General features: G+C 45.5%; 1 protein-coding gene across 2 annotated transcripts in view; it reads left to right on the forward strand.

The window, feature by feature from the left end:
- Window positions 1–17,283, forward strand: part of DHX33 (DEAH-box helicase 33) — a 28,217-nt gene that overhangs the window by 1,416 nt on the left and 9,518 nt on the right. The window contains exons 2-9 of one of the 2 annotated variants that reach the window (XM_055255779.2): window positions 4,204–4,364; window positions 6,050–6,277; window positions 7,153–7,323; window positions 11,548–11,733; window positions 12,461–12,572; window positions 13,746–13,905; window positions 14,058–14,146; window positions 16,786–16,913. In XM_055255779.2, the coding sequence (XP_055111754.2) occupies window positions 4,204–4,364; window positions 6,050–6,277; window positions 7,153–7,323; window positions 11,548–11,733; window positions 12,461–12,572; window positions 13,746–13,905; window positions 14,058–14,146; window positions 16,786–16,913 (1,235 nt within the window). The remainder of the gene's footprint in view (window positions 1–4,203; window positions 4,365–6,049; window positions 6,278–7,152; window positions 7,324–11,547; window positions 11,734–12,460; window positions 12,573–13,745; window positions 13,906–14,057; window positions 14,147–16,785; window positions 16,914–17,283) is intronic. The other variant, XM_055255780.2, reaches the window with a different exon arrangement.

Consider the following 17,283-nt stretch of genomic DNA (forward strand, 5'->3'; position numbering starts at 1 on the left):
CGGCCAGAGTGGGGTTATCCGTTAACATGTCTCTGGTCGGAGAGGAGTTTGGAATGTTTCTGGCTGGAGATGTTATTTGTGGTTTATGGTCGTGCTGACCTTAGCCATTAGGCTGAGGCCGTTTGGATTTAGGCGGTTTTTTATTAAGGTGAACTTCTGAATGAGGGGCTTGTCCAAGATGGTGATGCTCCTGCTTTGTCAATCCAGACCCTATAGTTATAAAAAGGAGGAGGGACGGCATGTCCTTTCTGACTGCTTCCTACTAACGAGGGGACCGAGAGTTTCCTGGTCTCGGCTTGACTAGGAGCAATGCCGTCTGTAGATGTTTTTGGGTAGTTGTTTGTGAAATGGCCATGATCCTGTCAGTTAAAAATCTTTGAAAAAGGTTAGGCAAGGTAAGAACATTAGTCCCAGGCATATTATTAGGAGAGGGCCCAGGAATGGGATGACCCATGCTATGATTTTGTTTTCAAACCAGGAGTCCATTGGGTGGTTTTGGTACTCCCTTAGCCTTAAGTTTTTTAGCAGCGCTTTTTACTAGGTCCAATTGGTTGATATAGAAACAGGCGTGAGCCACCGCGCCTGGCCCCCCCTGCCCAAAACAATTATTTAACCTTTTAACATAGGTAAAAATGTGCATTCTTATCCCTCCTTATAATCTTTTTACCAAAAGTGTATTTTACTTTCCTTACACACCTTGCACATAAACTGTCTCTTCAATAGTTTTAAATACATGTTACACTGTTAACTTTTAGCAACTTTACCTTTGTTGAAAACCTTGGTAAGTTTGGGATTTTAATTATGCGCTAGGTGTACAGCCTAGGACCTAAGACAGAAGTGCAGATAAAGTCTGGCTTATTTCAGCATTTAGCTCCACGTGTCCTAGGTTTTACCTGGCTGCAAAGCAGGCAAGTTGTACAGCTAAGAGCTATAGTGACATTTTATAAAGCATTCAGGAGGCCTAATAACTTTTAAATTGTAAAACATTTCTTGCATAAATTTCCTCTCATAAAATTTTTCACGACTTTCACAGACGATCTCTGACACTATTGATCATGCATCCCATCGAGAGCTATTTCAACAAAGCTGTGTGGGTAACAGCTGATTTGTCATTGAGCTGAGGGCTGAAAGCAGGGGGAGCAAGCTTCTGTTTTGAGGAAAAAGGAGGGAAGCTGAGAGAAACTTTGCAGATGCTGCTCGATTTAGGATGGGGTTACGTGTGGATGAACCCACCCATCCTCATACGTCGAAAATATCCTAAGTTGGAAATGCATTTAATATGCCCAGCCTACCTTCAGTGTGCTTGGAACATGTACGTTAGCCTATAGTTGGGTGATATTATCTAACATGAAACCTATTTTATGATAAAGTCTTGAATATTTCATGTAATTTATTGAATACCATACTGAAAGTGACAAACAGTTGTGTGGGTACTCAAAAGTACAGTTTCTACTTTACGATTTTGACTTTTGCTCCATCCTGAAGTCGAACAGTTCTAAGACAGGGACTGTCTGTATTCAGAGGTTGAAGGGAAGAACTCAGTAGGGAGGGAGGCTGAAGATAGAATCAAGCTAACGGAGCAAAGATCAGGAGGCGTGGGGAAGTGGGGAGCTTGGCCACAAGGGCTAGATGCAGGGCTGGTCTGGAAGAGGAGGAAGGCTAAGAGGCTGCAGGGCTAGAGAACGGATATAAGAATGGTGCACTGCAGAAGGGCTTGTAGGGGCAGTTAGGGAGAGATCACATTTTAGAATCCCACTTCTGTGAGACAGGTTCAGGAGCCCTGCTCAGAATGGGAGTCACTGGGCTTCAAGTGGGCCCTTGGGGAGGATGGAGACAAGAAAGGCTGCAAAAACAAGAAAAAAGATCGTTGGTAGTACTGGTGCTTAGGTGCATTTCGGCTACACTGTAGACTCAGGTTTGCTCATGCACTGCCAAATTATAGGTCGAACATCCCAAATCTGAAAATCCAAAATCCAGAATGGGCTCCAAGGAGCATTTCCTTTGCGCGTTATGTCAGGTGCTCAAAAAGCTTTGGATTTGGGAGCATTCAGGACTTCAGATTTTCACATTTAAAATACTCAGCCAGTGAGTATAATGCAAATATTACAAGACTTGAAAGAATCCAAAGTTCAAAACACTTATGGTTCCAAGCATTTTGTATTTTACTTCAGCAACGCTCAGTTGCCCTGGTATAGGAGCAGGAAAGATAGACGGAGACATTGATCCAAGTTTGGGGTTTTGCCTAGTGGATTCAGCAGGAAGATTGCAGAATAATCAAATCCTTAGTCTGATTCTTGTCTGGGTCAGGAAGGATGAGCAGTCAGAGGGGGCTGACAGACTGACAGGAAAAAAAACCCACAAATAATAGGACTGGAGGACTCTGTGAGGTCAGAGAGGCCTGGTGGTAGCTAGACGGAGGGGAAGGATGCACAGGTTTACTGAGTTATTTGCTGTAATCAGGCACTGTTAAAGGAACTCATACAGGTTAAGAAATAACATTTACTGTGTGCTTATTGTATGCAAAATACTCAAGTACACGCGAGGGACATTGAGAGCACTGCCCTCCGGGAGCTTCTGGTGTTGGAAGAGGACAGAGGACAGACACATTCAAACGCTTCTGTACAACGCAGGATGGTCAGTGCTGGAAGAGAGATGAACAAGGCACTACGGAGCCCAGAGGAGGGCCACTGTGCAGCCAGGGCAGCGTGTTTGAGGCCTAACTCATCTTAGAGTTTGCGAGGTAGGCAGTGTGAGGGCAGGCGTTCTGCCCATAGTGTGGGCAGAGGCAGAGGGTTTGAAGGGAGGCAGCAGGCAGGAGAGTGGCGAGGAGTTGAAGGCAGCAGTGCGTGAATGGATGTCTCTTCATATCAGTCAGTATGCAGAAATCTATGTAACAGTTGTGTTTTATTTTATATTTTAACTATGTAAATTACCTTTTGAACATTTATATTGTTTCCAGTTTTTTTCTGTCAGGAGCACAATTGAATAAAATCTCTTCGAAGCTGTATCTTTATACATGTTTACTTATTTTCTTAGAACCAATTTCTGCAAGTAGAATTGTGGGTCAAAGGATATAAACATTTTAAAGATTTAAAAAACATGGCCGGGCGTGGTGGCTCACGCCTGTAATCTCAGCATGTTGGGAGGCCGAGGCGGGTGGATCACGAGGTCAGGAGATCAAGACCATCCTGGCTAACACGGTGAAACCCCGTCTCTACTAAAAAACAAAAAATTAGCCGGGCCTGGTGGCGGGCGCCTGTTAGTCCCAGCTACTTCGGAGGCTGAGGCAGGAGAATGGCGTGAACCCGGAGGCGGAGCTTGCAGTGAGCTGAGATCGCACCACTGCACTCCAGCCTGGGTGACAGAGCGAGACTCTGTCTCAAAAAAAGAAAAAAAACATAATTTGGCCTCCTGGGAAATGATACCAATTAACCAGCTAACCTCGCCAGCAGTATACACACCTAAATGCCCATTCTCCTGAGGCTTTACCAACTCAAGAGTATTTTATATTTTACTTCTGACTTTGAGTTGTTTGGTGAAATTTACGTCAATTTGCTTTTTGTTGTTGTTGTTTTTCTAAGACAGGGTCTCATTCTGTTGCCCATGCTGGAGTGTAGTGGTGTGATCATGGCTCACTGCAGCCTCGACCTCCCAGGCTCAAGCAATACGCCCACCTCAGCCTTCAGAATAGCTGGGACCACAGGCATGCACCACTACGTCCAACTAATGTCTGCATGTTTTGTAGAGACAGCATCTCCCTATGTTGCCCAGGAGCAACCCCTGGGCTCAAGTGATCCTCCTCCCTTGGCCTCCCCACGTGCCAGGATTACAGGCATGAGCCACTGTGCCCAGCCGATTTGCATTCCTTTTTTTTTTTTTTTTTTGAGACAGTGTCTCACACTATCTCCCAGGCTGGCATGCAATGGCACAATCATGGCTTACTGTAACTTTGAACTCCTGGGCCTCATGATCCTTCTGTCTCAGCCTCCTTAGTAGCTGAGACTACAGGCACATGCAACCACACCTGGCTAATTGTTGTTGTTGAGACGGGGTCTTGCTGTGTTGCCCAGGCTGATCTTGAACTCCTGGGCTCGAGAGTCTCCTACCTCGGCCTCCCAAAGTGCTGAGATGATAGGTGCCAGCCCTGGTGCCCAGCCCCAATTTGCATTTCAATGAGACTTTTTTCCCCCCCCTCTCTCCTAGGGGAAACTGGCTCTGGGAAGACAACTCAGATCCCTCAGTACCTGTATGAAGGAGGGATCAGCCGCCAGGGCATCATTGCTGTGACCCAGCCTCGTCGAGTAGCTGCCATCTCTCTTGCTACTAGAGTCTCAGATGAGAAGAGAACTGAACTCGGGAAGCTGGTACCTGGTTCCTTCTTTACTATTAGTACTTCTTGACTAAACAGCTCTCTCCCCATGCCCACTGCCTTTTATTTTTCTAAACAAGACTTCTTTTACATAATGAGCTGCTTTCTTGCCTATTCTTCCGAGAGTTCTTTACTGGCTCCTGAGAGATCAGGGGCTCTGTTGGTCCCATGAGCTTTGGTCCCATGTGCTTTGCTTTCAAAATCTGTCGTCAAGTTGGATAAATTAGTTGTTTTCCTTGAACATCTTAAGCCTTCAGTAACCTCTGTTAACTCTCTTATCTATATATCTTTCTAGAAAAATTGTAAGCATTATGCCAGTGTATATGTGAGTATTGAGAATGAGTCTCAGAACTGTATATAAGACAGATTTATTTGTGTGTGTGTACTCATTTCACGTAAAAATATCTTAGATGTCTTTTCATATCTGTACATAGCTTCACATGAAACTTTTTTTTTTTTTTTTTTTTTTGGAGACAGTCTTGCTCTGTCACCCACGCTGGAGTGCAGTGGCACAATCTTGGCTCACTGCAACCTCCGCCTCCCGAGTTCAAGCAATTCTCCTGCCTCAGCCTCCCGAGTAGCTGGGATTACAGGTGCATGCCGCCATACCCGGGTAATTTTTGTATTTTTTAGTAGAGACGGGGTTTGAGCGTGTTGGTCAGGCTGGTCTCATACTCCTGACCTCGTGATCTGCCTGCCTCGGCCTCCCAAAGTGCTGGGATTACAGGTGTGAGCCACCACGCCCGGCCCATATGAAACTATTAAATAGCTTGAGGTAGAAGGTTTATTTTATTTTATTTTTTTTTATTTTTTTATTTTTTTGAGACAGAGTCACTCTCGCCCAGGCTGGAGTACAGTGGCGCGATCTTGGCTCACTGCAACCTCCGCCTCCCGAGTTTAAGCGATTCTTCTGCCTCAGCCTCCCGAGTAGCTGGGATTACAGGTGCCCGCCACCACACCCGGCTAATTTTTGTATTTTTTAGTAGAGACGGGGTTTGAGCATGTTGGTCAGGCTGGTCTCATACTCCTGACCTCATGATCCGCCTGCCTTGGCCTCCCAAAGTACTGGTATTACAGGTGTGAGCCACTGCGCCCAGCCCACATGAAACTATTAAATATCTTGAGGTAGAAGATTAATGTTTTTTTGTTTGTTTGTTTGTTTGTTTGTTTGTTTTGAGACGGAGTCACTCTGTCGCCCAGGCTGGAGTGCAGTGGTGCGATCTCGGCTCACTGTAAGCTCTGCCTCCCAGGTTCACGCCATTCTCCTGCCTCAGCCTCCCAAGTAGCTGGGACTACAGGCACCTGCCACCATGCCCAGCTAATTTTTTGTATTTTTAGTGAGACAGGGTTTCACCGTGTTAGCCAGGATGGTCTCGATCTCCTGACCTCGTGATCCGCCCGCCTCGGCCTCCCAAAGTGCTAGGATTACAGGCATGAGCCACCGCACCCAGCCAGGTAGAAGGTTAATTTTAAATATTCCTTGTAATAGTTATATTAGTTGCAGTTAAAGTAAACTTGACCATCGTCTCTCTCAAAAGCTAGACTGCGTGCTTCCCAAGGGAATGGGAAGCATTGGTGTTGGTCTTGTTCACTGTGGTAGTGCAAGTGCCCAACTTAGTGCCGGACACAGTGGGTGCTCAAGAAATGTTTGATGACTGAATAAATTGTTTCCCTGCACAGGTTGGCTATACAGTGCGCTTTGATGACGTCACCTCAGAAGACACCAGGATCAAGTTTCTGACAGATGGCATGCTTCTGCGTGAAGCAATTTCAGACTCTTTGCTTCGGAAGTACAGCTGCATCATTTTGGATGAAGCTCACGAACGGACTATCCACACAGATGTGCTCTTTGGAGTGGTGAAAGCTGCACAGAAGAGGAGAAAGGAACTAGGGAAACTTCCCCTGAAAGTATGAGGGAAACTTCCTCTGAAAGTATGAGGGAAACTTCCCCTGAAAGTATGTGTAACACACGGAAGGAAACAGGCCTGGCCGGGCGCGGTGGCTCACGCCTGTAATCCCAGCACTTTGGGAGGCTGAGGCAGGTCAGGAGTTCGAGACCAGCCTGGCCAACATGGTGAAACCCCGTTTCTACTAAAAATACAAAAATTAGCCAGGCGTGATGGCGCATGCCTGTCGTTCCAGCTACTCGGGAGGTTAAGGCAGGAGAGTCACTTGAATCTGGGAGGCAGACGTTGCAGTGAGCCGACATCATGCCACTGCACTTCAGCCTGGGCAACAAGACTGAAATTCCGTCTCGATTATTTATTTATTTATTTATTTTTTTAGACGGGGTCTTGCTCTGTCGCCCAGGCTGGAGTGCAGTGGCGCAATCTCAGCTCACTGCAAGCTCCGCCTCCTGGGTTCATGCCATTCTCCTGCCTCAGCCTCCCGAGTAGCTGGGACTACAGGCGCCCACCCCCACGCCTGGCTAGTTTTTTGTATTTTTAGTAGAGATGGGGTTTCACTGTGTTAGCCAGGAGGGTCTCAATCTCCTGACCTCATGATCCACCTGCCTCGGCCTCCCGAAGTGCTGGGATTACAGGCGTGAGCCACCGCGCCCAGTGAAACTCCGTCTCAAAAAAAAGGAAAGGAAAGGAAAGGAAACAGGCCTGTGTGCTTTAGCAGGGTGTTTTCCTCTGCCTGTTCTGCTGAGAGCCTTGGAAGAAAGTTAACTATGATGGGGGTGGCACAGGCCTCAATCATCTGCTTTTGGGGCTTGAGAGGGACACGGAAAGGCCGTCCCACTGTTTGTTTCTGGTCCTCCTCTTCGTTCTCTTATGCAGGTGATTGTGATGTCAGCTACGATGGATGTGGACCTGTTCTCTCAGTATTTCAATGGCGCCCCCGTCCTCTACCTAGAGGGTCGGCAGCATCCAATCCAGGTGTTTTACACCAAACAGCCTCAGAATGATTACCTGCATGCCGCGCTTGTCTCCGTCTTCCAGATCCACCAGGTATGGTGCTGGGGGCAAATTCCTGAAAAGTTCTCTTTTATCTTGCAAGTTGGTAGTGAGAACATTGAGCCTTGAAAAGGAAAGCTACTGAATAAAACAACTTTGTGAATTGTGTCATCAAGATGAATAAGGGGGCCATGTGCAGTGGCTCACGCCTGTGATCCCTGCACTTTGGGAGGCCAGGGCAGGTGGATCACCTGAGGTCAGGAGTTCAAGACCAGCCTGGCCAACATGGTGAAACCCTGTCTCTACTAAAAATACAAAAATTAGCCGGGCATGGTGGCGGGCGCCCGTAGTCCCAGCTACTCGGGAGACTGAGGCAGGAGAATGGCGTGAACCTGGGAGGCAGAGCTTGCAGTGAGCTGAGATCGCGCTACTGCACTCCAGCCTGGGTGACAGAGTGAGACGCTGTCTCAAAAAAAAAAAAAAGGTACTTTTTCTTTTGCAACCCAGTACGCTATACATATAACTGAAATAAGTCTATGAAACACTGCTTCTGGCCAGGCATGGTGGCTCACACCTGTAATCCCAATGCTTTGGGAGGCTAAAGCAGGAGGATCACTTGAGTCCAGGAGTTCAAGACCAGTCTGACAACATAGTAAAACCCTGTCTCTATAAAAAATTATAAAAATTATTTTTTAAAGAAGAAATACTGTGTCTTTTACTACATGTAGGGTACTCTGATATTTTGTACCTCATTTAAAGAAAATGTTGGCTGGGCACAGTAGCTCACACCTGTAATCCTAGCACTTTGGGAAGCAGAGGTGGGTAGGATTGCTTGAGCTCAAGAGTTTGAGACCAGCCTGGGCAACATAGCAAGACCTCATCTCTACTAAAAATAAAGCAATCAGCCAGGTGTGGTGGTGCACGCCTGTAGTCCGAGCTACTTGGGATGCTGAGGTAGGAGGATCACTTAAGCCTGGAAGATTTTAAGGCTGCAGTGAACTATGATCACCGCACTTCTGCCTGGGAGACAGAGCAAGATCCTATCACAAAAAAAGAAAAAATTGACATTGGCCCAATAATGGGTTGCAACTTAGAGTTTCTTTTTTTTTAAACTATATTAGGAGAATATTTAAAAATATTTTCTCATTTTATTAAACATTTACTTCAAAAATTTGAATCATTAAGTCACTTTTATTTAATTTGTATAAAATTTAATGTTTTTACCTTCCTATTAGCTTTCTGAGAAAATCCAGAGGCAAACTTTTAAAATTGATTTTTCTTTAATTAATTTACTTATTTAGAGACAGGGTCTCATTCTGTCACCCAGGCTGGAGCACAGTGGCATAATCATAACTCACTACAGCCTCCATCTCCTGGGCTCAAGCAGTCCTCCTGCCTTTGCCTCCTGAGTAGCTGGAACTATAGGCACACACCACTACACCTGGCTAATTTTCCTTTATGTTTTATAGAGACAAGGTCTTGCTTTGTTGCCCAGGCTGGTCTCAAACTCCTGGTCTCAAGTGATTTTCCCAACTCAGCCTCCCAAAGCACTGGGATTGCAGATGTGAGAAACCGTGCCTGGTCAATTTTTATTTTAAAATAAGTGATGCCTATGGAGTTTAAAGTTTTAAAAGGTCAAGGAGTTTACAGTAAAAGGCTTACAATAAAAGAATAGCAGTTGTTTTTACTTCAAACATCCCAGATTTCTGCTGTTTAGGGCACCTACTTTCAATCTCGACATATTGCTTTCATATTTCCAAACTACCTTGCTTTGACCACTATTTCTTGAGTTATGGGTATCAGGCATCATATGCTAATTTCTTACCATGGTGACAAGAGTTAGAATGCCCCTCCCCAACCCCCTTTATCTCCAGCCTCTAGACAGTTCTATCATGTTTTTGTTTAGGTTTTTGTTTTTGAGGCAGGATCTTGCTATGTTGCCCAGGCTGGTTGGGAACTCCTGGGCTCAAGCAATCCTCCCACCTCAGCATTGGTAGTAGCTAGGACTACATGCTTGCACCCCTGTGTCTGGCCTATTATGATGCTTTCTGAGTCTAGTATCAATGCTAACAATATTATGACCACACATTGCTAGTAGCACACCATCATCCCTATACCTTGTTTCTTGAACAACACCATTGTGCAAACTTTCTGGGTAGCTCTGGCTCATTTTTTCCCAAATATTCCAACATCTCTCATATGCCAATCGTGTATAGTTCTGTGTTCAAGCACAGTCTGTCTTTTCAGAGTCCCTTATGCTGCTGTTCCAGTTGGGGCAGGTGGCTCTCCTCGGCCTTTGTGCAGTTGTCATCTTGACTCTTCCCTTTGTCACCGTTTTCCCACAGTGAAGCCCATGGCTTCCCAGTCTCCTGGCCATCCTGGGTGGGAGAGGGAGCTGGAGGGTTTGACCACACTATACTCAGACTTTGAACCAATCCCTGAGTTTTCACCTTCCTACAACTTAATTTGTAGTTTCCTCCCTCCAGCCAAGTCATCCAGCCCCTTTCCCCTCTCTCTTCCAAAATGAGTTGAGCCTCCTCATCTCTCATTGCCTTTTCTTTCTGAGACAGCAGCCTTTACTATTGTTTTCATAGTGTTTGGGGAAGAAATCTGCCTTGTTCAACTGCAGAAAGCAAATGAGAATTTTTCATGAATGATGGCTGCTGGTGCATTAGGTTACCACTGGCTTTGATGAATTCTCCCGCTGATGAGGTTTTCACTGTTTTAGATTTTATCCTGTCTGTGTATGCCTCTGAACATTTGTTCTGTTAATACTGGGCTGAAAAAAAAATACACATTAAAAAATACCTATTTTTACATATATACATAAACATACATATAATTATTAACATTTTTTTCTATTTATTTTGCCATTAGGCACTTTTTTTTTTTTTGTCACCCAGGCTGGAGTGCAGTGACACGAGCTCGGCTCACTGCAACCTCTACCTCCCGGGTTCAGGTGATTCTTGTGCCTCAGCCTCCTGAGTATCTGGGATCACACCTAGCTAACTTTTGTATTTTTAATAGAGATGGGATTTCAGTGTGTTGGACAGGCTGGTCTCAAACTGCTGACCTCAACCCATTTGCCTGCCTCAGCCTCCCAAAGTGCTGGGGTTACAGGCATGAGCCACTACGCCCAGTCCATCAAGCACTTCATTTTATTTTTTTTTGAGATGGAGTCTCGCTCTGTCACCCAGGTTGGAGTGCAGTGATACAATCTTGGCTCACTGCAGTCTCCGCCTCCCACGTTCAAGTGATTCTTCTGCCTCAGCCTACTGAGTAGCTGGGATTATAGGCGTGCGCCACCACACCTGGCTAATTTTTTGTATTTTTAGTAGAGACACGGTTTCACCATGTTGGTCAAGCTGGTCTCGAACTCCTGACCTCAGGTGATCTGGCCGCCTCAGCGTCCCGAAGTGTCAAGCACTTTACATCAAACAAATTAATATATCTGATCAGAAATCAAAGAAAAATCAGGGCATTAGGTATGTCATTCACACTTGGGTGTTGTTCCCTTTGAAACCTCAGTATCTCAAGCAGTTGTCCAAGTATAGTGTATGTTTTGGGGCGTGTGAAAGTGCTTTTGATGGCATCATTCATGAAAGGCTCCTTTTCCAGCATGGCTGCGCCTGTTCATTTCCATGGATTAGGATTTCCCCAAGTTGCCTTCTGTTTTGTCAACTTCATTTTTCAAGATGCTTATAAAAGGAAGGAAGCTTCATGCAGATTTTATTTGCTTGCCTGATTATGCTTTTCATGGTATTGTTCTTCTTAGAAAAAACAATCTGATGATTTTCCTTCAAGATGTCATCACTTGGCCTATAAACATAGCTGGCTAACTCCTATATATTACAGTTTTGTTTTTTGTGTTTTTGAGTCAGGTTCTCATTCTGTCGCCCAGGCTGGAGTGCAGTGGCAAGCAGCTGGAACTACAGGCATGTGCCACCACCCCTGACCAATTAAAAAAAAAGTGTTTTGTAGAGATGGGATCTTGCTGCGTTGCCCAGGCTGGTCACAAACTCCTGGCTGCAAACGATCCTCCCACCTCGGCCTCCCAAAGTGCTGGGTTTACAGGCGTGAGCCATCACACCCAGCCTGTTACCATTTACACACTGCTGGTAAGGGTTGTCTCCAAGCTAGACATCAACTTTTAGGCTCATTTACATTTCCATAGTTAAGAGAAATAACTCTGGGAAACATCATCAATCACCATTGTCTTTTTCTGTGCAAGCTGCAGTTCTATCAATGCCTAGTAAACCTACTCTCCCTTTTTTACAGGAAGCCCCTTCTTCACAGGACATCCTGGTGTTCCTCACTGGGCAGGAGGAGATCGAGGCCATGAGCAAGACGTGCCGAGACATTGCAAAGCACCTCCCAGACGGCTGCCCTGCGATGCTGGTCCTTCCTCTGTACGCCTCCCTGCCCTATGCACAGCAGCTCCGAGTCTTCCAAGGGGCCCCAAAGGTGAGTGCACGACCTCTTCTGTCCAGCCCTATTCTGGGCACCCAGACGGATCCACCAGTGAGGTCTGTGTACCTATTACCAGGCTCCAGATAAGGCGTATGGGATGGGATACCCAGGTGCCAGATCAGCGCGTTGAGGAGGCGCAGGAATACAATGCACGGTGACACATACAGCGCTCCTGTGATAGGAGCAGGGAGACAGTTGTTGGGATGAGGGAGAGTATAAACCAAAGCTGCAAGATAAATGAGTGACTTCTAAGGACCAGCATAAATTGCATTTGTCCATAGTGTCATTTATTGTGTGCCTTTGCCGTGCCAGGCACTGTGCTAGCATTTATATCCACTGTCTCTCATCCTCGTGGGAACCGGCAAGGCAGGTTATGATCCCATGGGAATCCTGAGGCCCCAAGAGGGGAAGTAACAATTGCTCAAGGGGGCGCATAGTAAGTCACTGGCAGGGCCACGATTCCAACCCACATCTACTTGCTTCTGATTCCTGTGCTTGTTCCACTACATCTCATTGCCTCAAATTGACCTTTAAGACTGCAGCGTCCCCTTCCCCTGCCCAGTTTAATGACCAACCATTAATATTAATGACTGCCATTAATAATGGAGTCATCTTTTCTTGGTCATGAGTGAATTGTGGAAATTAATGGTGAGAATATGTTTGAAGACTTCTGAATCATCCGTGTGTCAATGCAGCTTTTTGGTTTTCTTCCTCCTTTTAGGGCTATCGCAAAGTGATAATTTCAACCAACATCGCTGAAACCTCCATAACCATTACAGGAATAAAATATGTAGTTGACACGGGCATGGTTAAAGCAAAGAAGTATAACCCTGGTGAGAATTTGTAGTTCATGAATGTCTCTCCTGTGTCTAGTGAGCAGCCACTGAAACTGTAGTCCCACAGTTTTCCCCTGTTTCATGTTAGTAACTAACAAATTCAGGTGGCAGGCGCCATGAGTGAGATGACCTACACTCCAGGTCCGCAAAGGAGTCCCAAGGCGGGTATGTGAGACAGGAAGTAGAGGCAGGAAAGGAGAGCCCAGGTTGAGCAAACCTTGGCACACAGGGTCAGGGACCTGGGCAGAGGGCCTGGTACCCATCAGAAGTCGGCTGTAAGGCCAGGGACAGCTGGGTGTCAATCAAAGGCTGTCATCATAAACTGTATATATGGCTGGTTTGAGCTCCCAGGTTTCTCAGGAAGGAACCAGATCTCCTGGCTGAGGTGAGCCATGAAGGAGCACTGGCTTCTCCTAAGAAGGTGCAGTGGGGAGCTACCTTCAGGTCATCTTGACTCATGTCTGTTTTATACTTCGCTTTATTCCACAGAGGATTTGAGGCCACTGAAATTATTGCTCCCAGTTATGGAACTGAAATGCTCTAGTAAACATTCGAGGGTCCTGACTTCCACAGATGTATCTTTTTGAGATGACATAGGTGAAAGAGCTTGGGTCTCCAGTGCCTGGCTAAGAATACAGCTTTATCAAGAAAATGAACCTCATTTACTGCTAGAAAACAGACATCACATTATTTCTGTCTTACAACAGAACTGGGAGGGAGGATAAAGCACACAAGTGATTTGAGGCATTTAATTTCGTAGTCATCGATTGATAGTATGACCCCCATCCTAGTTTGCTGAAACTGTCCCAGTTTTAGCACCCAAAGTCCCACATCCCAGGAAACCCTCTGTCCCAAGCAAACTGGAGGGGTTGGCCGTCCTACCATCTAAGGCAAGACCTCGGAAACTACTCTTCTCGCCCCTTGCTGCATGCGTGAGGTTTTTCTGATGTTTTTGTCACAGATTTCACACTGGGCTTATTGCAAAGCCTTGTTTCACTAGGGCCAAACCGCTGCGGAGCAACCAAGTTTTGTGCTGTCCATTGTGCTAGCCTTGAGGTTCTCTGGACCCCTGTGTTGCTGAAAGAACCACTGGTGTGCTTCTTTTTATCAACACTGTAGAAAGAGTTTGTTCATGTGATGAAGCACTAATGGGGCTCACTCTCCGTCCAGACAGTGGTCTTGAGGTGTTAGCAGTGCAGCGGGTATCGAAGACGCAGGCTTGGCAGCGCACAGGGAGGGCTGGCAGAGAGGACAGTGGCATCTGTTACCGGCTTTACACGGAGGAGGAGTTTGAGAAGTTTGATAAGATGACCGTGCCAGAGATCCAGAGGTAGGCGCCAGTTGCTCCTGCACTGCTGCTGTTAGTCCCCATGTCTCTCCTGCTTGCCCAGAGCTGCAGTTTTTACTCACACTCCTCCATGAGGGGTTCCGACTCAATGGCAGAGGGATCAGGTCATGACCCTGGTCTCACGCTCTTCACAGGTGTAACCTGGCCAGTGTGATGCTTCAGCTTCTAGCAATGAAAGTCCCAAATGTGCTCACCTTTGACTTCATGTCCAAGCCATCTCCAGGTAAGTGAAATCCACAGTTTTGCAGAAGGTAGGTGAGGAGACAAACAACAACAAACGGACACTTCCAAAAAAATTAAGTATTTTGGTCATCTCATTTTGTTTATTTAATTTTGTGGATAACAATGTTAGTTATTAGAGAAGCATCTGAAAATCATGAAATGATAGATACATTGATTGACTTTTAAAGAGACAGGGTCTCACTGTGTGGCCCAGGTGGAGGTGCAGTGACTATTCACAGGCTCCATCACAGCCTCCAACTCCTGGGCTCCAGCGATCCCCCCACCTCAGCCTCCCAAGTAGCTGGGACCACAGGCATGTGCCAATGCTCCTAGCTATGAAACGATAGATTCTGTACTATCAGCACCATCAGTAAGGTTCCTTGACCTCTGGAACCATGAAGGTCATCATGCGAGTCCTTGGGATACTACAGAAATGTAATGAAATTGTACTTTCATCAGCACAGGGACTGCAGAGACTATATTTCTTTGCCTTTAACTGGAATTTGATCAGTCTCTCCTGTTCATTAGTAATTTCTCTACAGAAGAAGAAAACAATTGGAAATCTTTATGATAGTGGCTTTGGCACCTGGCCTCTCATCAATGCACCATTTCCTTTTCTTTTTTTTTGCCCCCCCCCCCACCCCTTCTTAAGGAATGCAATTGGTTTAAAAAAGAAAGAAAGAAAACACAAAGTCACCAATTGATGGGTATACAAGGGTCCTGCCCTGATCCTCAGGTTCATAGTTTTCTTCCCCTAGAACAACCACTGGAACCATTTTCTAGTAGACTTCTAGAGCAAATGTATGCATACGTGAGTGTATGTAATGGGTTTAATTTTATTTATTTATTTTTGAGACAGGGTCTCACTCTGGTTGTCCAGGCTGGAGTGCAGTGGTGCATTCTCAGCTCACTGCAGCCTCAACCTCCCAGGCTCAGGTGATTCTCCCACATCAGCTTCCCGAGTAGCTGGGACTACAGGTGTGAGCCACCAAGCCCCTGCTGTAGTATGTTTTTGTTTTTTTTTTTTTTTTTTTTTTGAGACAGGGTCTCACTGTGTTGCCCAGGCTGGAGTATAGTGGTGAGATCCCAGCTCACTGCAACCTCTGCCTGCCGGGTTCAAGTGATTCTTCTGCCTCAGCCTCCCGAGTAGCTAGGACTACAGGTGTGCACCACCGTGCCTGGCTAATTTTTGTATTTTTTTGTATAGATCGAGTTTCACTATGTTGACTAGGCTGGTCTTGAACTCCTGACCTCAGGTGGTCCGCCCACCTCAGTCTCCCAAAGTGCTAGGATTACAGGCGTGAGCCACCACACTTGGCCTGTAGTATGTTTTAAAACACAAATAGCAACACACATTGAGCATTGTTCTGTGCTTGATTTTTTTCTTTCATTGTTAAATCCTTACAAACAAATGAAGAAGATACATAAGGTGTAAGGAATAGTTAAAATCTAACACCTGTGTACCCAGTTGAAGCCCCCAGGACTCCCCTGCCACCCGCTTGCCCTCGCCTCCTTCCACTCCTTTGGGGTACCCACTCTTCCACATTTTGTTTGTAATTGCCTTGCTTTTCTTTACTGTTTTACTATATGCGTATGTATCCCTAAACCACCTGTTGTTTGTAAGTTTATGTTCGTTATTCTTGAGTAAGCTGTTTTCATTCAGCTTGTTCCATATAGTTTATTTGTGTTGATGCTTTTTCACACTAAGTGCTGTTCCATTCTGTGAATAAACCAAAATGCATTTATCCATCCTTCAATTTATAAATATTGCTTTAAAAAAGCAATGAGAAACACACTGCTTTTTTTCATTTAATACATTTTACAGATCACTCCTTATTGGGATGTATATATTTACTACATCCTTAGAAATGCTTTTTTATTCTTTAATAGTTAATATAGTTACATGGTCCAAAGTTTAAAAAATATAAAATAGTAAATAGTAATAATGTCCTTCTCACCCCCTTGTCCCCCAGCCTCCCAGCTGGCCCCTGAGACAACTGCTATTTCCATTGTTAGGTGTTTGGTTCTGGCGATATGGTCTCTGTGCGATGTATATCTGCAGGTGAAATTCGTAAGTGTAACATTGCTGGGTCAGATGTTACACTTTTAATGTGTATATTCAAAATCTACATACATATTTCCAAATTACAGGTCATTTAAAAAGAGAATTCAGGCTAGGCATGGTGGCTCACACCTGTAATCCTAGCACTTTGGGAGGCCAAGGCAGGCAGATCACCTGAGGTCAAGAGTTTGAGACCAGCCTGGCTAACATGGTGAAACCCCATCTCACTAAAAATACAGAAATTAGCTGGGCGCGGTAGTGGGCGCCTGTGGTCCCAGCTACAGGGGAGGCTGAGGCAGGAGAATCGCTGGAACCCAGGAGGCAGAGGCTGCAATGAGCCGAGATCACGCCATTGCACATCAGCGTGGGCAACAGAGCAAGACTGTCTCAAAAAAGAAAAGGGAATTGAACTGAAGACAGTGATGTCATTCTTTGACAAGTGTGTCAAGGGGGCAGTGGCGGTTATGATTTTTGCTGTTGTTTGATGCAGAGTTATCAAAAGCTTCCAGAAATACTGAACTAGCTGCAACTTCATTTTTTTGGACTTTTGGCTCCTTTTTATGTCTCTGTTTCTTTAGATCACATTCAGGCGGCCATTGCCCAACTGGACCTGTTAGATGCTCTTGAACATAAGGATGACCAGCTTACCCTGACTCCAATTGGAAGAAAGATGGCAGCATTTCCTTTAGAACCCAAATTTGCCAAAGTAAATGATACCCTCTCCTCGGTCCCCTTTCTGTACATTACAGTTAACTGTCCCAAAGTAGAACCATTTACCCAGTGCTTCTAGATTAATCTCACTTTTTCTCTTACGTAATTACCAACCCCTAGTTTGCAAATAGCCCTGATTTATGTTCAGTGTGGGATTCAAAGATACGAAGCCAAGAGCCCCTACCCACAAGAAATTTGGAACTCTGTAGGGAAGGCAGTCACCTGTTTTATTGAATATTAAAGAGTGAAATAACACTAATGTACATCGCCATGGTTTTAGAAATACCTGCCCTTTAACTCCTTAGAAGGGAAGCTGCAAAAGCAATGTACAGAAATAGTGCATTCTAAAGCTAGGAGAAAGCTGA

The sequence above is a fragment of the Symphalangus syndactylus genome, chromosome 20, assembly GCF_028878055.3.
Source record: "Symphalangus syndactylus isolate Jambi chromosome 20, NHGRI_mSymSyn1-v2.1_pri, whole genome shotgun sequence".
In the NCBI taxonomy this organism is placed as follows: Eukaryota; Metazoa; Chordata; class Mammalia; order Primates; family Hylobatidae; genus Symphalangus; species Symphalangus syndactylus.